The sequence below is a fragment of the Anas platyrhynchos genome, chromosome 9, assembly GCF_047663525.1.
Source record: "Anas platyrhynchos isolate ZD024472 breed Pekin duck chromosome 9, IASCAAS_PekinDuck_T2T, whole genome shotgun sequence".
In the NCBI taxonomy this organism is placed as follows: Eukaryota; Metazoa; Chordata; class Aves; order Anseriformes; family Anatidae; genus Anas; species Anas platyrhynchos.
In genome coordinates, this window is record NC_092595.1 from 16,076,088 (window position 1) to 16,102,240 (window position 26,153).

The following is a 26,153-nucleotide window of genomic DNA, read 5'->3' on the forward strand; positions in this document are numbered from 1 at the left end:
AGCTGGTGCCATGTAGAGGCACTGGACTTACTCAGATGTCATCTGGGCGACCAGCTGGAGGGAGGTGAAGCCAGCGCTCAGGAAGTTGTCTCTGTACTGGCTCATCTTGACGGCGCTCAGCCAGTCTTCTACTGAGGTAAAGGCAGTGAAATCGGGGATGGAGCGGTCGAGGAGGGGCTGAGAAGGCCTGGAAGGGAAGAGAGAGGCACCAGGGTGAGGACGGGACTCCCGAACTCATCCCTGGGGAGGGAGGGAGGGAAGCCAGGCGCTGGGGGACTCACACAGCGGTGATGGTAGCCACAGTTTTGAGGCTTGCCGGGTTGCGGATCATTTTGTCGAGGGTGTTGACGATCTCTGTGAAGCGAGGCCGGGTGTTGCGGTCCTTCTGCCAGCAGTCCAGCATCAGCTGGTGCAAGGCGGCCGGGCAGTCCATGGGCGGCGGGAGCCGGTAGTCCTGCTCGATGGCGTTGATGACCTGCGGGGAGCAAGGCAGAGCATGAGAATGTGGCACAGCGACGTGCAGGCAGCTCTGCCGGGCCGTGATTGCCGGCAAAGCAGGCGGGAGGAGATGCCACAGGAGGTTAATCTCCGCTCTGATGCTCCGCGCGCCGCAGCTCCTCGCGGCGGAGCGCTGCCACTCGTTATCTCGGCGGATCGCGTTGGAGTACGGCAGTCGCACTACCAAAGCTCTTTCCCAGCTCACAAACCCTCTGAACATTTTCAAAGGCACTGCAGCTTCCTGAAGTCCAATTACCAGCCCACTGGCTTTTCTTCCCAGCTTCCCTCCCGCCATCCCTCTCGCTCGCCAGCCTGTTTCATCTCAAAAACCAAGGCGACGGGGTCTGGAGCATCTCCAGCACTGCCTTGACCCCTCGGTTTCCATTTGGGCAGGGCTTTTTTTTTTTCTTGCCCTTTTTTTTTTTTTTTTTTTCAGCGAACTCCCAGCACTTACATCTTGGTTGGACATGTCCCAGTAGGGCCTCTCCCCGAACGACATCACCTCCCACATGACGATGCCGTAGCTCCAGACGTCGCTGGCCGATGTGAACTTGCGGTAGGCGATGGCCTCCGGGGCCGTCCACCGCACGGGGATCTTCCCACCCTGCCAAGAACAGGAGCTGGTGAGCACCCCGGCCTCAGCAGCCTACGCACACATCCTGCTCAAGCCAGTGAGTGCCTTGCAGTGAAGCACAGCCCAGCTCTTCTAGCAGAAAGCCAAGGGACAGAGGGGAAAAGAAAAAAAAAAAACACAACACAGAAACGCGTGGTATGTGCTCGGGGCAGAACTGCATTGTAAATCGTTGAGCACAATTGTTTTCCGTAGCCTTTCCAATGAAGCATCAGCTGCTCTTTAAGGCTGAATGGCAAAAATTTGATTTGAATAACTACAAATGGAGAAATTAACTGCTAGGTTGTTTTTCCTGCCTTTTCCCCAGAGCTAGAAACCTGCTGTGGGAGGCAGAGTGATGTAATCGCAGGCACAGCATCATTTCCCAGCTGCCGAGGAGATCTATTATGGCCTAAATTAAATAAAAACACAGATGAGATAATCTCTTTTATCTCTAAAGGTGGGAAAAGGCTACTCCAGGCCTCTTCCCAGCAGCTACTGCTGGGGTCTTCAAACAAAAAACCTGATGCATTTCTGCTCAATGGCTGCAGGACGAGTCTGGGCAGGGAGCAGGAGCAGACCCGAGCCCAGCCAGAAACCCCGCAGCTCGCTTTAACCCCCCTGGCTGTGGCGTGACTCACTTGATCCGTTTATTTCCATTTGATGAAATCCTAACAGTCTGATCTCCTTGGGGCTCCTGTTGTAAGCTACATCACGCCGAAGCACGCCTGGGCACAGCTTGGCAGCCCAAGAAACTGCTTTGCAGGGGTTGGTGTAGGACGTGCATCCTCGCTCTTGCACCCAACCCATGGCCCTGCTCGCTGCCCTGACGTCTGCCTGGAGAAGAGGCACTGCCTCCATTCTCCTTCTTCCAGGCCTGACCCTGCCACATGTTAGACCCCTGTATTATGAATTGTTTGCAAGGAGTTAGGAAGGTTATTAGCTCTTTTAATAAGTGATTAATCAATTAGAGAGCCCAGCAGGTCAACAGGGCACTCACAGCCTTCTTGTCTGCTCATCCATAACGCCGCTGACAGCCTCACCAGCCTGCTGGCAGGGCTTTATGCAGCGCAGACACTGCCTACTGATGTCTCCCTGGTTCCACCTAACCCCTTCGTACGGCACGGTCAGGACAGAAAAGAAAGGTGCTTTGGAGACAAGGGAGACAGAAAACTCATAAAAGGGAGGAAGAGAAAGGAAGAAAAAGAGGATAATGAAAAAGGGAATAAGAACAAGGAAAGTCAGCCTTCCCAAACAAGGCAGCAGCTGAGCAGTAGAGTCTTCCCTGCTGATGGAAGGAAGGCAGCAAGAAGAGACAAGAGGTGGACCAGCCCTCTGAGCACCCACCCAAGCTGCTCTCAAGCCCAGAGCCCTTGCGAGAGGGGCTGATCCCTTACCATGGTGGTAGGGGATCATCAGGAGGCTGGTGGGGTTGCTGCTGCAGGACGCGAGGTACATACCAAGGAGCTGGTGTAGGTGGGGTCGGACGTGTCGTCTTGCAGGTAGCGCGAGAGCCCGAAGTCTGACACTTTGCACACTAGGTTGCTGTTGACCAGGATGTTCCTGGCTGCCAGATCTCGGTGGACATAGTTCATCTCTGCAAGGTACTTCATCCCAGCTGCAATTCCTCTGAGCATCCCCACCAGCTGGATCACCGTGAACTGCCCGTCGTTTTGCTGCGATCAGAAAGAGCAAGCATGAGGTCAGGATGGAGCAACAGAGCCTGAACCCCAAATCCTGTGGCTGACCAACAGCTGGCACAGCCCCACGTCGCCTTACCCGTAGGAAGGAGTCCAGGGCCCCATTCTCCATGAACTCAGTGATGATCATGACAGGTCGGCTCTTGGTCACCACCCCTTCCAGCCGGATGATGTTGGGGTGATCAAACTGCCCCATGATGCTGGCCTCGCTCAGGAAATCCCGGCGCTGCTTCTCCGAGTAGCCAGCTTTGAGCGTTTTGATGGCCACGTAGATCTCCCGCTTGCCAGGTAGCTTCAGGCGGCCTTTATACACTTCTCCAAACTCCCCTGCAAGTGCAAGACCATCCATTACCACCTCCATATACAACTGCACAGAACAGTACCTGGAGCTCCAAACCAAGCGGCTGAAAAACACCAACCAGTTGACACCCAACGGTGCTCTCAACCCGCTGACACCTAATGGTGCTCACAAGTCTACGTGCTCATCCTCTTTGAAAGGTGCTGAGGACGTGGTTGGGCTTGCAGCCTTCTCCAGGCTGCCAGAGCCCATCACCGACCACCGTGGAGCCTGGGACTGCTCTTGTGAATCCCAAGGGAACGTTGGCGGAACTCAAACTTCTAAGGGCTCCTTCAAGTGCAAGGTGTCAACGTCGATAATCGCGGCCACCTTTTTGCACATCGTTTATCTAGGGATGGAAAATAACTGGTCTATTTTCATTGCTGCATTCTGATTTAAAACGCAGAGAAGGCTCCCTCTTGTTTCCACCGGGAGAGCTTTTCCTTCGCCAAGGTGAAATTTGTCTGCGGAGGGATTACATTTAAGCCAGGCTTATAGCTGCTTTGCCTTGATGAGCAGCAAAAGGCAGCTGATACATTGCTGAACTTGATCCCGACTGAAACAGCTCACTGCTTCCTTGTGGCTTTCCCCCAGCTTCGCACTCTCTTCTACAAGTACGACACAGTCATTTAAAAATTGCAATAAAAGCAGCACAGATGACTTACAGATACGTGTATGCATGTGTACATATACATATGTATGGGAATATGGCACAGACTGGAAAGAGATCTGGCTTCTTCTTATTACCTCATGGAAGCAAACTAGGAAATCCCACGGTCACCCAGCAAATACATTAACAGAGTTCCTCCCAATCTCAGAGGAACTTACTTTGAGAGCAGAAATCAACCTCATATCCCCTAATCCATCAAAAACGCATGAAAGGCTGATATCCCGAGGCCTCATTAAGGGTTGTGCATTTCCCAGCAAAGAACCATTCATGCAGCCCCCAGAAAACTGCCCCAGGTCCACAGGTATCCACCCAAGAGGAGTGGAGAGGGCAGGGAGGTGGGTATGTGGGGACCCACCTGCTCCAATGACCTCTTCGATCTTCACAAAGGAGACGTCGATCTCCTTGGCAAACTCACGGACTGCCTCGTTGGGGTCCTCATAAGTGAAGGGGTCGATGTAGATTTTCATCCCTGGAGACCCTTGTCATGAGAAACACGGGAGAAGTGGAAAAACCAGAAGTCATTGTGCCATGGCCAAGACCTGAAGACTGTTCTCACACTTTCCCCTCCCCATGTCCATTAAATCAGCTGCTATGTGCTCTTCCACACCACCTCCAACAGCCCACTATGTTCCTCTTTTGTCCCTTCCAGCAAGGTTAGAGGAGGGAGCAGAAGCTGAAGAAGGGGAGAGGAGAGAGAACGAGGCAGGCAGGAACCACCGATGAGCATCCAGCTCACAGGGACACCGACAGACCGCAACTACAATTAGCGGTTTTTATGGCAGGGGAATTGGCAACTTTATGAGGCGAGATGCATTATTTAAGAAATATTTATTTACCCAAAAAGGCCTCTGATAGTTTTGTGGCTGCCACTAAATTGACAGAGTGCAGCAATTATAATCAAAAACCTGTATGGAGCCATAAAAGTGCGGCTTTGCTGGCCTTTCATCTGTCCCTGCTGGGCGGCAGCAGGATCCGGCCGCACCACGGGGAGACACGGGCACTGCCTTCAGGCCAGACCACAACCCAGGAAGGGCAGGGGATGGCGACAGTAAATCCCGACCCTAAAAGCATGTCGGTGCAGGGGACACTTGGTCCTCAAGGTTAACCTGGAGGGCCGGCACTGGCCAGGGCATCACTAAAGCTGCTGAACACGTGGCTCATGGCATCGCCTGCTCCACAGCGGGGGTGTTTGGGGCAGGAGCTCTGCACCTCCGGGGCGGGTGACGACAACTGCAATGAAGCCATCTGTGCATCTCCCAGTTCATAAATCCCTTTACGGCTCTGTCTCGTACACTTTAACTGCCCCATAAATTTTTTTACAAGAGCAGCTGATGCTCCAGCCAGGATTACAAAGGGATTTACAGGATCGTAACCAAGACTGACTCACCGATCAAAAAATTGAATAAATAAAGGAGAAAAATAACGCCAAAGTTTCCTGCCCGCTCTCAATGCAGGCTGGCTTTTAAACACCCTCTGATGTACTCCAGGCTCAGCAAACACCAGGTTGAGCTCCCCCCCCCAAATCTCCCTAAGGCACTCGCATTTCCCATCCCATCCAAGCGAGCATGACTTGGGCACCTTGGGCCATTGGTTGTTTTTTCTATCCCTACAGAATGCTGCGGGGCACCTTCTGCACGTAGGCTCTCTCAAAGTATCACGCAGGGACGAGGCACAAGAAATTGCAGCCCACTTCTCACCACCTCTAACTCTGAAGTTACCAGCCCCAGCACAGACACCCCTCGGGCACACACGGAGCTGTAAGAGGATGCTCTAATTGCCGTGCCGTTAAACGAGCGGCTTTGTTCCGCTGCTGAGCTCATCTCCCCATTAGTCGCTCGCCACAAATCTCCCACCTGTTTTGCTTGGGCACGTGCAACAACCACGCGCCCGGAGGCTTGCTAACCTTGACCGGGTTTTTCCCGGTCATATATAAAATACCAAGACCTGTTTCACCAGTTTTCTACCTGGTTTTGAGCCCTGCCATGCTGGAGCTGCCAGCCCCAAATCCCCAGGGGAGACCCAGCCCTGGCACTGACTGCTCTGTTTTCTCCCAGGCTGGATCCCAGCTTCGCTGCATCTGTGTGGGTTGTATTTCAGAAGGACCCAGCCCCACAATGGAGATTTCTTCCTACATGCACAGCAAAACCCCTCTAAGGCTACACAGAGGGACTGCTGCCAGCCAGGATACAATTAAAAATGCAATATACAACCTTTTTCCTATATAACCCCACATGGGCACCTCCCTGCCATCTGCTCACAAACCTGGGCATATTTCCCCATCAGCTCTTATCAATTAATTTCTAATAGCCTGATCTCATTTGTCCCAGGCACCAAGTCCTCTGAAAGGAAGCAAATCCACCTGGGAGACTTTTTCAGGAGGGTGTAAATGGGGTTTGCCGGTGCTCATGATGCACAGAGCTGTAAGCCTGGTGTGCCAGGTCTGTGCAGGAGCTGAGGGCTGGGTCACAATTACCACCTGGAGCTGCTGCTTTGCTCCTTTATGATCAGTTTGCCTCTTCTTCCCTTTGGGAGCCTTCACAGCATCCTCCTCCATCCCCTGGATCCTCCCCCACTGCTCACTCTTCTCCCTCCCCACCAGCGGTACCACAACCCCACAAAGCCACCCCGACCCCTCTCCCCTGTCCTGCTCACCTCGCCCGGTGCTGTAGTGCTGTAACTTATCGCTGTACACGGCCTCCTTGCTGTACGCACGCTTCCTGGGAGGAGAGACCAGAAAACTGCGTGAGCAGTGCCACAAACCACCCCCCGACAGGCAGCCTGCACCTTGGTGCCTTTGCCCACACCGTGGTGACCACCTCCAGCTCCCTTCTCTGCTGATGGCATCCTGAGTGATTTCCCCATCCCTCCCCTCCTGCACCCAATCTCTTCCAGCCGCTCCTCCATATTCTCACCTGCTGCAGACTATGGAGATGGCCACCAACGAGACGATGAAGACCACCCCAGCCGCTGCAGACCCCGCGATCAACGGCAGCTGCTCCCTCAGCTCGGATTTGTAGTCATCTGCAGGAGAGAAAGGACAAGGTGAGCCCTCCCTCGCAGCCCCTGGAAATGAGCAGAGCTCCCAAAACATCCCCACGGGGACTGCTCCCATGGGAAGGGTGATCAGCAAGGGTTAAAAATATTGAAGAGAAGGTCCTAGGAATGAAATCAAACCAGCAGAGCTTAGGTCCAGTTTTCCAAAGGGGAGAAGTTTACAGGGTGACTTTGGCCGCGCCTTCGCTCAATAAATTTAGACCCGTTCGTCATTTCATCCAAATTTAACATGGGGTCTCACAGAGCTCCTAAACGTTCCAGGAAAGCAGGTGGGGAAGAGACCCTCCAGAGAAGAGGTACAACTTAGAGCATCAGACTCAACAGCAAACCTCATTCAAGACAAGGCCGCTTTCATTTGATTTTTGTACCTAACTTCAGGCCACATTAAAGCAAGAGGATGTTGGTGTAAATGAGAAGCAGGCTTGACCTGTTTGCATTTAGGTCTGCGGAGCAATACCTAACTAACCAGCATAGTCCTGCCTGTCGCTCATGCCAGAAGCCACAAGCAGGGATGAAAATAAAATTCACTCCAAAAGGAAGTATTTAACACCCTTTTATCTGTATTTTTCTGCTCTGCAGTTAATTACCAGCAGCTAGATTTTTCCCTTGCATGCTGCTCAAATCCGAAGAAATTCTCCTCTAACAATCAATTATTATTTAATAATCTACAATATCCATTCTTATTAAATTTCAATTAATTGCTTATTTGAGGCAGGGTTTTTCTTCTCACTTCTCTAATCCTGGATCTTGAAGGCACTGGGGGGTTATTACCATTTCCTTCCTTTCAGTCCCCTGTGTGCTTTTCCCTCTTCTCCCTGCTGCCAGAAGCTTGCCCAACACATGCCCTGCTCTGAGCATCCTGCAGCTGGCTGGTTCCTGCCCCGGACTGGGAAAACCACGAGTTTGGAGATGCCAGGGTGGAGATTGGGGCTGGGGTCATGGAGTGCCTGCAAGGCACTGTCCCACCCCAAGACAGTCCAACTGCAGACCCCATCTCATCACAGCAGGACACATTTCTCATAACCAAGACGTGGCCAACCCAAAGGCAACTTTAATTGCGTTGACAAAGATATTAAACGGTTGTTTGTCACGCAGCCTGACCTCAAAGTCAGGTTCTCTCAAGGCTCCCTGGGGAGCCAGTGCTCCTGCAGTTTTGTAGCCCTGGCGCTGGGCATTCACCAGCCTGCAGAGGTTGGTGAACCAGTGGGCTGGGACCCACGGGTGTCACCTAGCTGGAGCACAGCTGGGCTGAGAGCAACAGAAAAAGGGCTCTCTGCAGGGACTTCAGCCTCTAGAGGGGCCGAAGGACCAAGAAAACAGCCTTGTTCCACTCACTGACTCCTGCATTTGTTCCAAAGCCAGGAGTGATGAAAAGCCATCCCATGAGTTATTAGTGCCTAAAGGGATGCAGTATTTCTGGGAGTCCACTCACTGGGAAGGGGAATGAGAGCAAGACTCTGGTGAGGAGGCCAGAAGACACCGTGAAGGTTGTGACTTGCCCTTTCCTCCAGTGTACCACCTTGGGGGAGGAACCCCAGGAGAGATGGGTCTGAGCCTTCAAGGTTTGCCTGAAAGGACACAGCTGTGGCTCCAAACACCTCAGGACAGCTTCACATCCTTTTGGGGGGCCTGCACCCCTCCGCTCCTCCCCACCACAGCATGCTGAGCACACCATGGATGATGACCTGGGGCAGGAAAAGGCATGGCTCTTTTCCATCCATCTGTTCTGCTCTCTGCATCTTTTATTGACATTATTCAGAGAAAAGCAATAAAACTGATGAAAGGGCTGGAAGGACTGATTTATAGGAGGGACGACTCAAACACCCGGAGAAATGAGAGCAGGGAGGGGACCCGACTGGGTTGGAGAGCACCCAGCCCCAACACCACGGATGGATGCAGGAAAGACGAAACCACAGCTAAATAACAGGGGAACAAACACAGATAGGAGATTTACAGCAGATTACTCCTCCAGCTGGCAATTAATAAGACATCCCTGTAAATCACCTGGTTTTTGCCATGCTGCCCGCTGGGGGAGAGGTTCGCAGAGACAAGTTCATTTAATCCAATTAGAGCCTGAAGCTGCAGCTGGGAACGTGTCCTCCTCCCCCCCTGCACCCCGGCCACTCGCTCACCATCAGTCAGTGTCTGGAAGCACATCTTCCCGCTGTACTTCCCGTAGCCAGCCACCGTCCGCGCTCGCACCTGCACCACGTAGACCATGCCGGGGCGCAGCCCCTCGATCCTGGCCGTGTTGGTCTGGCTGCGGGCCATGGAGGAGTTGTACTCGTTGTGGTCCTGTGGGTAGGGCCGGGAGACAAAGGGGTCAGCTGGAGCAGGCAGCGATGGACATTTCAGGAAGGTCGTGCTGCCCACCCTCCGCGGTGAGGTTTCCACCCGAGCTTACCGTTGCTGGCCTTGAGCCCACGGCGTTGCTGACGTCGGGCGTGCAGATGCGGCTCACCTTCTCGTAGTAGCGCAGCTCGTAGTCCAGGATGATGCCGTTGGGCTGCTCGGGCTGCGGCCAGGACAGCGTGATGCTCCTCATGGTGGCACTCACCTGGTGCATGATGGGGACGGTGGAGGGTGCTGCCAAGGGAGGGGGCGGAAAATTAACGCCGAGGGGTAGGACTGAGCGCCAGGGGAGGGTGGAAGCTCTCATTTACACCCATCTCCTGGTTCTCACGCCTGCGGCTGTTGGCCCCACGGGACAAGGTCCCCGTCTGGCGGTGGGAAGAGCAGCAGTGCAGTAGCTCACACAGAGCCCGAGCGGTGTGCCAGCGGGGGAATTCTGGTATTTAAACCACTTACTCTTTTTAATTAGGAATCTGGAAATCCTCAGTGCTCCTGCTCCCTGGGCACGCTCTGTAACTTGAGGCAGTTGAGGACGTGACCCCAGCACACCAAGGGACACCTGGTTGTGGCGCCTGCATCCACTGCTCACTGCTGGCTCTGCTCTTAGGGGCTCTCCAGGAGCACTGAGCCGCAGCACCCAGCCTCCAACGAGCTCCATTTCCAAAGCCCAAACTTGCAGCACGGACTCAAACCACCCCAGACCTGCTGCCCTCCAAGGTGCAAGTGAAAGAGCCAGAGCCAGGCAGCGTGGCCCTAATCATGCCCTCCTTCCTACCAAAAGCTTCCAGGAAAGGTATCCAAGGCCCTGTTGAACTGCAGCTGTGCCAAGGTGACCCACACAGGGTCACCGTGCTCAGGACAAAGGAGGGAGGATAATCGCTCCCTCCCGCTCAGCACATCAGAACGAGTGGCACGCCTGCACCGTGCTGCAGGAGATGTCGACAGTCCGGTGCTGCTTTTGTTTATCCAGCATGTTTAATCTTTTTTTTCCCCTTAAATCTTTTCCACTTTCACTCCAAGACATTCATTTTCTGAATTTAAACACTTAGCTTGATTGCTGTGCTGTTAATTGCCGCATTCCCAGCCCCCCCACGTTCCTGCCTGTCTATGACAGGGCTGATGCTGTGCCCAAACGCCCAGAGCCCAACTGGGGCGAGCCAACACCAACCAACCTGCGTTGATCCGGCCATGCGCAAACACAAGGCCACTTGGAAACCAGGTAGAAAAGCTCACTGCAGAGCCAGGATCAGTGCCGAGAGCAGCGGGGAGGGGGGCACACAGCATTCACAAGGCAAACACAGCAAGAGGGGGAGAAGGAAAGAAAGGGAGACCAGGAGGCAGAGCCACACGAGCTCCAGGAAAGCAGAGCTGGGAAGATGAAGGGGACTTGCAAGGATGGAGGAGCAGGGGGCAGCAAAAATACTCCTCCAAAACGCACCCCAGAATAAAAGGTCTCAGTGCAAGGAGCAGGTTTGCTTGCACATGGTTAACAAGACAGCAATGATAGCCAGGCGCAAACATAACACAAGAGTCTGACAGGATCGGCATTCCCAGGAGGGGAGATACTAAAAAATTTACGCCAGGTTTCTGTCTTGCAGTCTCCTGAGGGAGCAGGTTAACAAAGGCTGCCTGCTTTACACACTCAGCACAAAGCAGAAATTACCATCCCCTTCTTCTTCCCCATCCCCTCTTCCTGCTGTGCTCCTGCCCCGCAGGGAAGGGCCAGGTTTCAACCCACTTCCCCCTTCCCACTGCAGAAGTGCAGGGAAGGGCTGGTGCCACCTAAATCTAGCGGGGGATAAACAGCAGGCACAGACCCTGGCATCGCAACCAGCTCCCCGCGACTCACCGGCTTGGTTGGTGGTGATGTTCACGGAGACGTGCTGGGGCGGGAAGGGGCTCTTGTTGGACACCCCATTGACCGCCTGGATCTCGAAGGTGTACGGCGTGTGCGCCCAGAGGCTGCTGATGAAGACGCGGGTCTCCGTCAGCCCCAGCTGCCGGGGCACGAACTCCACGTTGTCGTCGCAGCGGGAGCAGGCGCGCCGGTCCGAGCGGCACTTCTTGCAGACGATGTTGTAGGTGACATCGTCCCGGCCCCCCGTCTCCCGCGGCGGGTTCCACTCCAGGATGATGGAGGTCTCGTTGACGATGGAGATGACGTTGCGGGGGCCAGAGGGGACGCCTGTGGGGAAGGAGAGGGGTTGAGACGGGTCCTCGTGCCAAACGTTGCCTGCTCTGGGGCTGGGCAGGAGGGACATCACCACCTCATTGGACACGGCTCAGACTTTCCCCATCCACACCTCCACCTGTCTTCACCTCCAACCCCATCTTCTCCTGTCTCCAGCAGAAGAAAGGGGCTTGGGGGCTCAGACTGGGACTCTGACACGTCACCTAGCCAAAACCTCACAGAAATGCAGGAACAAGGGGAGAAAAGACTCAGAAATAGTAAACGGTTATTGGTGGTTCAGCGCTTCAGGTTGGGAGCATGGGTATTTACCCACAGCGTCGGAGTGTTTTATTAGCAGCTGGGATGTCAGACGAGAGAGTTCATTGATCAACGCCGCGGGTAGTACCGAGATGGGAGCTGTGGCGGATGCTTCGGAAGGGAATTAAATACAGCACCGATTTTGTATGTTGGCAAAACGCAGCTGGGATCGATAGGGAGCAACAAAGGAGGTGCCAGCCACACCAGGGAGAGAAATCCAGTGCACAGCTGTGTCATCCGGGTGGGTCCACCTCTGAAAACCCAAAAGCTGTCTGCTGCCTTACATTAAGGCCAAGAGAGCAATTAATTACTCGTGCCAGCAGGGCGCGGGTGTGAGCACTGCACTTGCAAGGAAGAAAAAAAAAGGACTTCTCCACGTCAGGAAGAGTTCAGAGGGAGCAATAAAAATGATGGAGGACCTGACCTTAGAGAAGAGGTTGAAAGAGGAAAAATGTCCTGGGGGACCTCCCACAAGTGTGTTGGGGAATCTGGGGATGTGGAGGAATTATTCGCTGGAATGGGAGGCAACAGGCAACAAGTAAAATAGAATCAAGTAACAAGAATCCCACCCATTTAATTCTTTCCCCCAGCACTGGGCTGAAGGTGCTTGTCACCGAGCAGCTGCCAGCACAGCATCCTTGCCAGCAAGGGATTTTGTAGGCTCAAGGTGCCTCTGACCCTTAACAGATGATAAGAAAAAAAAAGGAGAAAAAGCCTTTTGCCCTGGTCAAGGAGGCTCCTGCCACCAGCTTCTCGTGCTCCCAGCATTACTGCTTGCCTGCCTAGCACGGTTCTTTTCCAAACCAAGGCACCGTCAGCACACCTCCCAGTTATCCATGCTTAGCCCCAGAACCACACTGCCCTCCTGGCACACCCAGGACCACAGCGCTGACACAGGTGACAGCTTCCAGCTGCAATGTTTTGAGCTTTAAGAGCTCTTGGGAAAAAAAAAAAAAAAAAAAAAAAAAAAGAGTAAAGAAAAGAAACAGGGAAGAGTTTCTGGAAGAAGCCGCCCTGTTCAAGGCACCAGCGAGGCTGTGCCACCGCTTTACTGGGGGGATTTCCCATTACTGATCAACTAATAAATTAAACAAAGATGGAGAAGCATTTACTCCTGTGACACAGAATAGTTTCGTCAGTGAACAGCTGGCACCTCCAGTTAGCCTGTTTGAAAACTAAGCTTTGATGAGAAGGAAGAATAAAATCAGTAAATGGGCTTTTTTTTTATACTGTAATCCCTTCACGAAGCAGTACTGTAAATCAGCGACGTAACGAGACACAAAGAAGGCACCGATTCATCCGCAGGTGTTGTACCTCCCGACTTCTGCTCCAACAGGTCAAGTGATTCAGCACCACATGGAAACATGTTTCCAGCTCTGAAGGGGAACCTCGGGGACTCCTTGGCATCAGGTGCATCCCAGCAGGCACGAGCACAACGGCACTAACCCATGCAGGCTCCAGAGAAAGATGTGGGGTGGCCAGCATGGGAAACACCCCATCGCCCGCAAAAATAGGGTTTCTGTAGGTTAAGCTCATCTACAACAGATCTTCTAAGGAGCTGCAGATCAGGGACAGCATGGGAAGTCCCAGCCACACCCCCTAAATAATAAAACAAGGGGGATGCAGACCAGAAATCCTCGGCCCCTGAACCACTCTCTGTGCTGGCCCCCAGGCAGCCACAGGGCGAGAGGGCAGCGCTGTCAGCACCACTGAGCAACTGGGGCTTTGAGGCTCAGTACAAGGGGTGCGCCCCCGTGGGAGAGGAGGTGGCCAGCACCCACAGCAGCTTGCAGCCGAACGGTGAGGTCTGGAAAATGAGGGTAAGGGAGAGCATCTTCAGCGGTCGTATTCCGTAACATCTTGGTGTTAAAGCTCCTGGCTTAAAGACCTGAGTCAGTGGTGATTTTGGGGGGACAGTTTGGGAGGCATTGAGGCCAGGAGCCACGCTCCCAGCAGGCTGAAGAACACCGGCAGTCCTCTTTTCTTTCCCAGCCTCTTTCCTCACCAAAAATCAGGCTGGAGCCCATAACCACCATCCCAGAAACACCCCTGACGGCACACACCACCAGGCAGAACCCCTCTCCCCCACCCCAAAACACTCCCTCCACAAGACAAGGAACAAGACAGCGGAGTGCAGACACAGCTCCGGGGCTCGAGCCCAGCCCCCAGTTTTCTCCCAGTACTTACTGGTGCAGGCTGCCGCCGGTGGGTCCAGGTCTGCCCGGTAGTAGCCATTGCGGCAGGCGCAGAGCGGCGACGCCTCGGCGCTGGAGCGGCTGTTGGGGGGACACGGGGCGCACAGCCCCGCACCCTGGCTGGCCTTGAAGGTCCCGGCTGGGCAGGCTGCAAAGAGAAGAGCAGAGAGGTTGTGCTCGGATGGGACGGGCAGGAGCTGGGGCTCTGCTGGGTGCTGGTGGACGTCCCTGCTCCCCATCATCCCCTCGAGCCTTTAACGGGAGGAGGCTTCGTTAATCATCACTGCTCCGTGATGGAGGGTGAGGATGGAGAGACACAGATGGGGTCCCTTGTCCAAGCACACCCAAAAGACACAAGGCTGCAGAAGGGAGCTCCCAAATTTCCCTGGCTGTACCAGAGGGACCAGGCCACCACCCAGCCAGGGCGGCTCCCCCGTCACCTGCACGGTGGTGGCCCCACGGCCACTTGTTCCCAGCTCTGCCCCGCGGTGCCACCACCTCCGAGGCGCCGCGCGGCGAAGAACCACACTAAGTGTCTCATAAACACGGCGATGATGGAGATAATGGGAAGTGCCTCTTAGCCCCTGCCTGCCGCATCAGGATATGAGGCATCTCCTAGCAGCCATGAAGAGGAAATTAATAGGAGCAAGCAGGAGTAACCACTTTGATGCAATTTCCTTGGGAGATAGTGGCCCATCTAATCTTTATTGGAGCCCTTTAACCTGTCATTCAAAACTCATGAAGGCCTCTTGCTTGCGCAGTCTCTCCAGATATTAAAAGATGATAAAAAGGAATAAATCAAAACAATATTTTACGATTTGATTATTCAGGGGATCTTCCCCCGGCCTGAAACATGGCCCTGGTGCTTTACAAAGGACCAGCTCTTCCTGGCAGCATCCCGGAGGGACCCACCACCATCCCCTGCATCCCACAGCGCCTCGCCTGTGCCACATTTGTGGCCTCTTCTGGAAGCACGCAGGGGCCACGAGCCAAAGGCTTGTGCAGCCAGGCAGCAGACACACAGGCCACCAGCCCTGAAGGTGACCATCAGGATGCCAAAGCAGAGGCCACCGCGGCCAAGGGCTGGAATGTCCCCGCTCCCCGTGCTGTCCCCACACACAGTGGGTCCATCCCCACGTGCCCTTTTTGCTCTTGGAAAAGCACGGGGAGCGTGCTGGGCGCCTCCCAGGATAAGGATGGAGAGGACGTCCACCTGAACCCACAGGGCAGGCAACAGGAGAGCGAGGGGGGATGACAAGAGGAAGGCTTTCGTACAAACAGCCCCTGGCTTCAGCGCACTGGGGGGTCGGTGTGAGGGCTTCGTTTGTTTTAATTACAAGGAAGCCCAGCGACACCTGTCAAAATACGGGAACAAAGTCCGCTCCGCGAGCCGGCATCCTCGGGTTTCTTTTATCACTTTGCTTCTCTGCAAATTCCTGTAATCCGCAAACACGTGGCCCTTAATTGTTACTATTGCCAATTAGCACTGCTCTCCTGTAATTACAGCAGGTTCGCCTAAGTCCTCTGGGCTGAGCCTGGGGACTTCCCCGTCCCCCAAGCCCCCCGCCCCAAAACCAGCCCTGCTATCCCCCAGCGTTGATTTCGCAATTAGCCCTAACGAGGGTGCTTTAAGGGTGTTGGAGCAGCGAGGCAGCGCTCCTCCTCATGCCGCCACCTCCAAGCACGGACCGTATGGAGGCTAAAGAGGATGAAAGATGCCATAAAGGCAAATAAACGCCCACCTGAAGTTGCACCTAGTAGGAAAAAATGACATTTGGAGGATGCTACGATTACGCTCGAGGTGATCCGAGGGCATTTATCACCCTCATCCCGTCCCGACTGTTCCTAGGGGGACAAATCAACGCAGTGGCCTGGGGATGCGTGGACACAACCTCAGACCAGGGTGAGGTCTTCTCCTGGACCAGCTGGCCCTGGATACCTGCTGTGCCACCACGATGGGGACACGACACTACCATGGAGCCTCCCCGCCTCCCAGTCCTCAGTCCGGGGAAGCTGGAGGAATCTACGGAAGGAAAAAGCCCTCTCCATTTGCCTTAAACCACCTCGACTCACCCCATTTTCCAAACACGCACCAAAGGCTGGGAGCTGAGCGCCCGCCCAACGTAATTACAAGCAGCTCCGGTCTCGTCGCGTTGACGCAGCGAGTTAATTAAGCCAGCCCTTCACCTCTGGAGAAATAGGCTTAGATCTGCCGTGGGACACACATAAATTAAAGTCAGCAGCTTCCGAGCCTGGCCCACAATGGTTTATTCATGTAGAAAAAGCAAAGCTCAACACGTAAAAAGGAAAGCAGATGATGCCACAGGGCTGCCAGCTCGGCGGAAAGCAGGAAAATTCATTTTTGCCCTCAAAAGCAGCCAAGGGGAATAAAACAAAACTCCAGGTCACTTTTGTGAGCCCCTTTTTTCGCCTGCTCAAGCTCGTTTCTGCTTGGCTCTTAAGAAACACTACAGGAAACAGGCGCTGCAGAAACAAAAAGCAAATCTGGATGCAAGGGGCCGCATCAAGCAAGGTCACATCTCCTTAGGGACAAAGGGCGGCACCGAGGGCGTGCTGGCAGGGAGCAGGCAGTCGTGGACCACTTGGGAACGCATCCACTTTCTGCCTTGTGACCATCGGGGTCCCTGGGGGCCCCCAGGACGCTGAATGTTGCCCCATGGGGAAGCCAGGAGCACCTCGTGGTGCCACCAGCGCCTGGAGCAGCCCCGTGCCCCGCACAGCCCCTCGGCGCTGGTTGGAAATCTTCCCCTCTCCTGCCAGGAGCTCATTAAGCACCTTTCCCTCCACCGCCCGCTCACGCCAGGCAAGTAGCCCCTCGATCTAGACAACATCAAGTGCTTATTAATTACGCCTGAAGTGGTTCCTCGTTAGCGCCGATGCAGTGATGGATGAGGCACCCCGGGACGGTGCCGGTGGAGGGCTCCAGCCACGTGGCCCCGCTCGCGCTGCCGGGACACACAGACGCAGAGCAGCGCTGGTTTTAACGGGGGGAGCGCACTGGGATGGAGCCAGGCGGGGAGGAAGCCCCAAATAGGGCACAACCCCATGGGCACGAGGGGCCAGACCCCACGGCAGGCACTCCCCTCTCCCCCTGCTCACCAGAAAGGCTGCAGGAGAAATCAAATCCCCTGGAAGCGTGCTTTGCTGTGGCACTTTGGCTCCACTGCCAGATAGAAATAGGAAATGAAGGAACGGGGGAAAAAGCAAAACCAACAAAAAAAAAAAAAAAAAAAAAAAGAGGAGCAAAGCTGCTGGTGAGCACTGCCGGGCTGAGATGAGGTTAAGTCACCCTCTGTGCCTCACCACACGCTGCCCGGACACCCTGCCAGGCTGATTTTGGGAACAGCCCCTCTGCAAACAGCGCCGGCACCGGTGTGGCATCAACAAATGGGGGGGAGGAGGAGAAAAGTCTCCCCCATCCTTAAATCCTTAACACCTGCTGTGCACGCAGTGAGGCCGAGATTTTCTGTACGTGGGCAGCTCCGGGGGCTTTTCCGAGCTACGAAACATCACTTGCACGTTGGGGCTCCCTACAAAGGCACCGATTTTGATAACCAAATGTGACCAAAATCACCGCCAGGCGTGAGCGCAGCGAGGACATCGCCCCGCTGCGTGTCCCACCACAAACCCAACAAACCAAACCAAGGGGAAAGGGAAAAAAAAAAGTGGCAGGGTGGTTTTCGGGCTGCTGGGAATGAGTCACCGGCTTGGCCAGGTGCTCGGCGTTTTTGCAAACATCGGCGGGGAACAATGCGGGGCCGGACGCGGGCCGGACCCTGCGCTTCCTCGCCGCCCTGCCATTGTGCAGGAGAACAATCCCGGCTCCCGCGGGGCCGAGCACGGGCTGTGGGGCTCGCTCCCAGGCCTGCCCGTAAGCCTGGTGGAACAAAGCCGGCGTGTCGGAGGTGGATTTATTCCTCTGTTTGTAAATAGGCTCTTGAAAAAACCCTTGGAAGAAAAAAAAATATATATATATATATGTAATTATTGAAAAAAAATCCACGGGCTTTTTCTGCCTCTTTTAAGGCTAAAATCGATACAACACTCAAAAGTCCTCGTTGTAAATTGGAGGGAATATATAAACGGTAGTCTTTGAGGAGGAAAAAATAAAATAAAAAGCCCACATGCAGCAAAGCGAAGCAGCGGGCAGCTGCCCCGAGCCCTTGGTGGCCTGATCCTGCCCCGGCTCCTCCGGGTGTCCGCGCAGGACCCGAACCCACCCGTGGAGCCTTTTGGCTAATGACGTCCAATTAACACCTCCATTAAAACCCACCATGCTCATTAGGGGGGGAAAAAAAAATTAACAAGGTTTTCCTGGATGTTCTCCTTCAGAAATGGGTACGGCTGTTAACGGATGTCTTCATTAAGCCGTAACTTCAGAAAAATGATTATTTTCCCCCCCACCTCCTTTCCACAGCTCCGGCGCATCCCTGCCCAGCGCTGGCAGAGCCGTGCTGCCTGTTCCACCCAGCGGTGGAAAGGGGCCGGCTGCAGCCACCTCGGGGTGAGCAAAAAATAAAGGGTTTTTTCTGCAGCCCCCCTCCCTAAAGCCATCTGCCCACGGGACAGAACCGCCGTCGCCTTCATCACCCGAAGGAGCCTTCCTCCTGGGGCACCGGCACGGCGAGGGGCGGGAGGGAAGGCGAAGCGGAGACAAAGAAAGAGGAATTTGCCAACAGAGGGAGGGGAAAAAGAAAAAAAAGATTGGAAAAAGCTTGGGAAGCAGCACAACGGCGCTCTCAGCCCTTCTCTCCGCCTTTAGAAACGCAGCGTAAAAACGTGGCACCGAGCTGCTTTCGTTCCAGACGGTTTCCTTCACTGGTTTCTCCGTGGAGCTGGCCACAGGGAAAGGCAAAATCGCCCGCACCACCGGCTGGTCCCCACGGTGCTCCCCCACCTCCCCCAGATTCAAGCCAGAACCGCCCCTTCCCCATGGGGGCAAAGCGGGCAGCCCCTCTGCCTGCCATCGTTAGGTTTCAGAGTGAAGCCCCGGCAGAGGAAGGGATGAATTAATTCCCTCTAAGAGGAACCAAGGAACGTGCCCAAAGCCTCCTCCTCCTTGACCGGGCGGCAGGCCATAAAGCACGGCTGAGGGCCGGGGTGGGAGAGATGGATGGGTTTAATATCCACCTGCACGGCGCGTGGGCTACCATGCCCCATGAATTATTCATTCCGGGCTCGGCAACAGCCTCCGCTTCACATCGACCTGAGGCTCAGAGCAGCTGGGGCAGCCCAACCTGGGCTTTCAGGCACGGAGCCCCACCATCCAGCGGGGAAAACACGGGGAAAACAAGGACCCCAAACACTGTGAATACCCAATGATAATCCCAATTAACGAGCCCCTGGTGCTGATCCACTCCGTCAGCCCCATCACAGCACTGCCTCCACTCCTGGGGTAGGAGGGATGAGATTGGGGTGATGGAGCTCAACAACTCAACCCTCCCCTTTTATTTTTATTTTTTTTCCTTCTTTCCCTGAGGAATTAATCCCATTTTCTCAACCTTAAAATACCACGGATTTTTCTGTGACAATTCCCCCGGGCTCGTTAAGTGGCTCATCTCAGCTGCTCAGGTTGACGAAGGCTTCAAGCAGATGTCAGGAGCGCCAGCCTCCCAGGAGCTGGTGCAGCAGCGGCGGCGGAGCCACCCGGCAGAGATGCTCACCCCACACTTTGGGGTGCGATCCCACACCCTGCTGTGATGGAGAGACCCAGATCCTGCTGCAGGAGACCCAGAGCAGGTGGTGGGCGCCCATCCCTAACCAGCATCCCTCCATGAGGCGCTGCACCCTCACGATATTCGTGACCAAAGGGTCCACACAAGCCACCAAGAAGGCAGAGCCCAACCCAAGGTCAGATTTTTACCCAAACATGGTCAGATTTCCAACAGACCTGAGCTAAGCCCTGGCTTTTAGGGCTGTTTCTACTGGACAAATTTTCACCCAAAGGAGCCGTGACACGATGCGTGCCCACCATGCAAAGGCAAAACAACAGCCCGGAGCTCTCCGGAGCGGTGGCAGAAGTTTCTTCTTCAGCCCTGGCACTGCAGAGCAGGAGCACAGGGCACGAACCATGAGGAAAGGTCAGGAAAACAGCAGCAACAAGCAACTTCCCAAACATTCCCCCCGGCGATGGACGGGATTAATGGATGGGATTGCAGCCCTTCTCATGTGGAAACCCTCTGCTCCCCCCTGCTTCCAAGCAAGGTACAGAAACACGACCATTATTTAGGAGAGGAGACTGAAAGGGCAGCTTGTAATGCTAATAGGGTTGCAGGATTTTTTTTTCTATTTGGGAAATATTCATCAGAACTGCAAAAAGGAGATGACAAGCAGCGAGCACCGTTTCCATATTTATAACCCAGCAGCTGCACACCAGCGGCATGGCTGGGGGAACCCAGAAAAACAGCAAAAAAAAAACCACAGCAAAACCAATTAATACCCAGAACCAGAGCAGCGGCACGGCGGTCAGGCCGGCGACGGCTGCCTTGCTCCTGCAGCTTTGCTCAGGAAATAACGAGGAGATGAAAGTGGCTCTGCCAGCAAGCATCACCCTTTGAAGGCAGCAAATCGCCGCAGCTTCCAGCACACTGGTGGCGGTGGCAGAGGGGCTCAAATGGGTGCCCCCATCCCCGTCACGATGCACGCCCATGTCCAAGACACGTGGCTGGTTTTGCAAGTTCTGAAAAGCACCAGGAGAACGCAGATTGGGTTCTGCGTGCTGCAGTCATTCCTGGGGCTGCGGGTTTTTGCTCTGCTCTTACCCTTTTTGCTCCACGCTGGGTCATGGCAGTGTGCAGGAGATGCACAGCAGCCTCTGCTCTGAAGCAGTGCTGCTCCGTGCTCTCATGGCAGAGATCATGGGGCAAAGACCACCAAGACAGATTCAGACTTGGACAGGAGGGGAAATTCATGCTTCTGCCAAGGGACACCAGTGACTGTAGGTCAGGGGCAGCAGAACAAAACACACGTCACCAGGAAAGCGGCCCAACAGCCTTCTGAGCACGACAACACCTAGCACACCACCTTATTTTAAGCAAAGGTTTTCCTTCCATGCTCTACCATGTTTTTCCATGCACAAACAAGCCCCCCTCAGAGGACCCAGTGCCCCCACTGCGAGCAGGGGCTGACATCAGGGTGCAGCCAGGGGCCATGGGCCCTGCAGCATCACACCAGCATGGTGCACCAAGAGCACCCGCACCCCCAGAGGACACCACAAAGCTTTGGGGGCTCCCTGTGCACGGACAGAAGTGACACACGCCAGCTGTCTCAGCAGTGCTGGGGTAGAAGGAGCAGAAAGGAAGGTGCTCTCTGCATGTTTTCAACATTTAGGGACCTGGGAGCAGGTCTGGGCACCGCAGCTCCCAGATCCCTGCTTGGTTCCCCCAGAGCGAAACAGCTTTCACGGCAGATCCGTTTGGAAATCAGCTCCAGGCCACTCACATCACCCACAGCAGCTTGTCTGGGGACGAACATCACGTCAGCAAAGCTCCAGAAGCACAAAGCACTTCGCAAACCAAGGCCAACCCTACCTTTGCAGGCCACGTTGTTCTCCGGCTCATAGCCGGCCTTGCAGGTGCAGCGCCCTATGGGGACCATCCACTCCCCGTCCCCGTTGCAGTACAGTTTGATGGGCACGTCCACCTCCTCGGCGTTGGGGATGCAGGTGCCGCGGGCAGTCACCAGAGAGGTGCTCTCCGCCCCCGTCATCGTCTCGGGGAAGATCGCGAAGTTCTGCACCACGCTCGGGCACTTCTTGAAGAAGACCCTGACGGAGAGCAGAGACATGCAAGCCCCGTAGTCCTGGAAAGCCAGGTAAAAGCCATTGCGGGTCAAGGGCCCGAAACTTCTCACTTCGGTGTTCACCTTCATCAACCTGCCACCAAAGTCCACCTGGGAGAAGCTCTCGTCAGCAGCAATGGTGTCCACTTTGAGGTAGGGTGCCTCCGTCCAGAAGGCGGACTTCTTGGTGGCAATGACCGAGTCCGTCTCGTAATAGTAGAGGTTGAAGGTCTCCTTGCAGGAGCCGGGGACGTTGGGGAGGCTGCTGCAGTCCCGCACGGTGAAGCGCATCTCGGTGTAGATGCGGTGGGCGCCCCGCCGGTTGATGAAGGTGGTGAGGAGCCAGTTGTTCTGGTTGGGCTCGAAGACGTTGCACACCTGGTAGGTCCGGATGGTGTTCAGGTTCTCGTCGTAGCCACTCACTTCTTCCCACTGTGCAAAGGAGAGGAGAGGAGAGGCCGTGAGGGGGAGGCGGTGGGGCTGGAGGTGACACCGGAGGCACCAGTAACCCCAAAGGCAGGGATGGCCTCAAAGGAGGACCCCAAATCATTCTGGTGCCAGTCAGTAGGACCTCCAGAGGTCATCTGGCTGCACCTCGCGAGGAGGGGCCAGGAGCACCGTCACAGACAGGCAGCCCCGGGTGCACAGCGAAACAGCACCAGGAGGAAACCTCACCTCCTTCTCACTGCCCCACACTCACAGCTGAGGCTAAAACATCATTTCCACAGGGGGAAATTGCCTCAGCTGCCCCAGGAGGCGAGCAGGACGTACAAACGGGGAGATGGAATTTCTCAAAGCACTTTGGGAAGTGAAGAACAGCAATGCACGAGGCCGGGTCTTCATCAGAGACCAAGCCAAGGCCAGGCTCAAGCTCTGGGCACAACGGGATTGCTTCCCCCAGCAAAAAAATACTCTTTAAATAAAGCATTACCAAAGCACGTCTCAGCAGAGAGAGAATATAGATTCACAGTTCGATTTATAGAAGGGCATTAATACAATCCAGGCTACAATTTCAATTAAGAGACAGCAGCAAACTGTGAATGGAGTATGATGGAATTAGAGTCCCACAGACAGATTTACAGCCTCATAATCCATTCATTTTCACTAATCCATGTTTACAGTCTCCTCATAACAGCATTATTCATACAGCAACCTTGACGCAGCACGCCAGATACGGGCATAATTCCTGGGGGCAACACGGCGGCAGCAACTGCGGGCATTTGAGTGTGGAGGGGCAGCACCAGGCATCGACTCTTCCCAGAAGAGCTGGCGAACCAAAACCAGCCCCATGGTAACGAGGTTTTGCCCTCTCCCCTTTGAACTCTCCTACCCCTCCCCGGGGATCGCTCCGGTGACAGCGGGACCGGGCAGAGCCAACCCCAGATGGGGAATGGGGAAGCTGGTGGCATCAGGAGGGACAGGGGAACAAAACTCCCCAGGGAGGTGGATGGAAAGAGCCAGGAGGAGCTGAGGTCCCAGCAGCAGCCAGGGATCTGCTCCCATCTTCTCCATTGCCCTGCACTGCCCACAGAGCACCCACCTTTCTTCTTGTTTCTTCTTTTCACTTGCTCTGTATCGAGGTGCTGTCTGGCACAACACAATCCCTCAGCTCCTTACCCACCCCACCAGGACCTGCTCTGTGCACACTCACGTTTTCCCCAGCAGCGAGGTGCTCCCAGAAGCACCATTTGCTTGACCACTTATCAATTAGGCAAAATAATACCCAGGAAATAAAAAAGTTAAACCCAGGAACCACCCCCAGTGGGGCTTCCCCTGTCACACATCAAAGGGAAAATGTGAAAAGTAGAAATAGGTGACAAGAATGTCTTATAGGTTGGAAAACTCTTTTAGGGGACAGCCTAAGGATGCTCATCCTGTTTGATCTCCTACAGGAGGACAGAGGGTTCGGTGCTGTGTACTGTTATTTATTTACACATCCCTACTTCTATCATTACACACCTGCACATACGTATCTAACTGCACATCCCTGAGCTCTTTCTGGTCTTCCAGGCCTGTCCAAACTTCACAGGGGATGACCGTGGGGCCAACCAACCCCAGTGGGTACACAGCACAGCGGGGCAGCCCCAAAGCCCCCGGAGATGCTCTGAGCCCACCCAACAAGGCGCCTAGCACCCCGACAGCCCAGCTCTCCAGCTGTGGTTTTTGGGGAGCACAGGGCCAGCGCCGCGCGGGTACCAGCCTGCCACCCACCCCACTGCTCCCCTCCCTGTCTGCGCCTGTCTTTGTCTATCACTTTCTCTGTCAGGGGAATGTGAGTCAGGTTATTTTATGCTTCCATCCCTCAAAGACTCGTATTATATAAAAAAGATGTTTTAAGTGCCTCAGGGTGTTTTGTTCCTCATTACTTCATAAAAGTGACATTAATAGCCAGGGAAGAGCACTGCTGAGTGCAATTATGGATGATGTTCCAGGTATGAAAGCTGTTTTGAGCCTGCTAATGTTTCCTAATTACAAGCCTTGTGGTACAGGGAGAGGGGAAGCACGAGCAGGAGGATGGGGAGGAGCAAGCACGGGGACCTGCCTGGATAGAGGAGACAGCGGGGCAGGGAGGGGATGGGCTTGGACCCAACCTGGCCTCAGGAGAAGGAGCGCACGCAGCCGGACACAGGACTTACCCCCGAGGGTGGGTTGGCGGTCCAGCCCAGCTCAGCCGTCGCCGTCCGCGTGTCCATCAGGGTTTCTGGGGAAACACAAGAAGAAAAAAAAAATATAAGATAAAGGAGTCATCACCTGCAAAAACCCAAGGTGTGTGTCCGCATCAACCCCCAGGCACGAGGAAAACCAAGGAGAAGCCCCCCAGCACCTGTGTGCTTCACGGGACCACCCGGGACATCCCATATCACGCACCCACATTGGCCTGTGACAGCTCCAAGCAGCTGTGGTTTGGCAGTGATTTCAGACACGTGAATAAAAACAGGGCTGCTGGAGCGGTGCTCCACTGCTGGGGGGCTTTCCACGGCAGGTTTGGTGGAAAAGATCTAAAAGCCGCACTACAGCTGGCATTTCCCCGCTTTTTTTTTTCTTGTTCTTTCACAAGAAAGAGTAGCAACAATAATAGTGAGAGCAACAACATACAGAAACAGATGGGAAAAATCCTCCAGGTTTTATTTATTTGTTTTCAGCAAGCAGACATGCAGATGAATTTGCTCGATTCCCGCGTCTCAACCAAGCACGGGAAGGAAACGCACCGCCCCTGCCCAGAATCGACCCGTCCGTCCCTCCACGGCCAAGGCAGGAGGGCACAGCTCCTTTTGGGATTTGGCTTCTCTTCGTGTTGGCCAAAACCAACACATCTCAGCCACAGCTTCCCTCTAGCACTGCTGATGATTTGCGCTCCCATCCGTGTCCCCACTGAGCATCTGTGTCCCACACCAACAGGCGCCATGCAAATATTATTTCTCCCCTTGCTGTAAGTTCAGCCATGCACATCATTAAGTGCTCGTTAGTCCTTGCCACAACCCTTCAAATAAGCAGGGTGCTGCAAGGATTTCAGCACCGGGGTGATGCACAGCCCAATCCCCTCCCAAAAACTCAGCCCTTCCTTCCTCATCAGCTCCTCGATCCAAAAGCCCCCAACAGGCTCTGAATCTTGGAAAGAAAACTGGGAGGAACAGCACGACACGGCACACAGCAGCTCCCTAGGCAGGAGGCTAGAAATAAAGAGAAATATATAAATTGAAAAGAAGCCAAAGCCAACAGCGGAGGAGCTGCCTCCCTATCAAGAAGCTCTTGCCTCGTCCCATGGCCATGCCCCTACCCTAAACCACAGGAAACGGGGAAGGCTCCGCTCTCGTGCTAGCAGCCCAGAGCCCGGGGCAAACTGATACAGGAGGGCAAGGGGACAATTAACTGATGGAAAACAAGGTGTGAAAACCAAGTTATCTTTCCATCTGAATTCACACGCCGCCAGTTAGGCTTTTCCTCCACATTTATTTTTTTTCCAGGGATCTTGACCCTTTTTCAGTGGACAAGTCTACCCACAGGGGTTCGCAATGCCCTCCTCTGGGGGGAGGAGGAGCAGGGACAAGAAGAGCAACCCAAAGCCTGTCTCTGAGCCTCTGGAAAAGCCTGGCCCCACCAAAACCCCAGGCTGATCACCAAACCACAGCAGGACTGAGGTAGGAAGGGACCTCTAGGCCCCTCTGGTCACACCCCTGCTCAAGCAGGGCCGCCTGGAGCAGGGTGCCCAGGACCACAGCCAGAAGCTTTTGATGGCCTCCAAGGAGGCTTTACAACCTCTTTGGGCAGCCTGCTCCACTGCTCTATCACCTGCAGGGAAGAATTGCTCCATCATGTCCTAGGGAACCTCCTCTGCTTGGGTCTGTGCCCGTGCCTCTCATCCTGTCCCTGGGCACCACCGCAAGGAGCCTGGCTCCGTCCTCCCAGCACGAGACGTGCTCAGGGGGCTCCAGGCACTGCCCAGGGTTG

General features: G+C 54.6%; 1 protein-coding gene across 2 annotated transcripts in view; it reads right to left on the minus strand.

Annotated features, from left to right (window-relative positions):
* Positions 1-26,153, minus strand: part of EPHB1 (EPH receptor B1) — a 49,523-nt gene that overhangs the window by 6,658 nt on the left and 16,712 nt on the right. For both annotated transcript variants that reach the window (XM_027464073.3, XM_072042244.1), the window contains exons 2-15: positions 24,341-24,405; positions 21,455-22,136; positions 13,897-14,052; positions 11,071-11,406; positions 9,274-9,455; positions 9,002-9,164; positions 6,728-6,836; positions 6,468-6,532; positions 4,171-4,293; positions 2,888-3,135; positions 2,569-2,784; positions 953-1,102; positions 282-475; positions 32-187 (exon numbers count right to left, since the gene is read on the minus strand). In XM_027464073.3, coding sequence (XP_027319874.1) covers positions 32-187; positions 282-475; positions 953-1,102; positions 2,569-2,784; positions 2,888-3,135; positions 4,171-4,293; positions 6,468-6,532; positions 6,728-6,836; positions 9,002-9,164; positions 9,274-9,455; positions 11,071-11,406; positions 13,897-14,052; positions 21,455-22,136; positions 24,341-24,405 — 2,845 coding nt within the window. The remainder of the gene's footprint in view (positions 1-31; positions 188-281; positions 476-952; positions 1,103-2,568; positions 2,785-2,887; positions 3,136-4,170; positions 4,294-6,467; positions 6,533-6,727; positions 6,837-9,001; positions 9,165-9,273; positions 9,456-11,070; positions 11,407-13,896; positions 14,053-21,454; positions 22,137-24,340; positions 24,406-26,153) is intronic.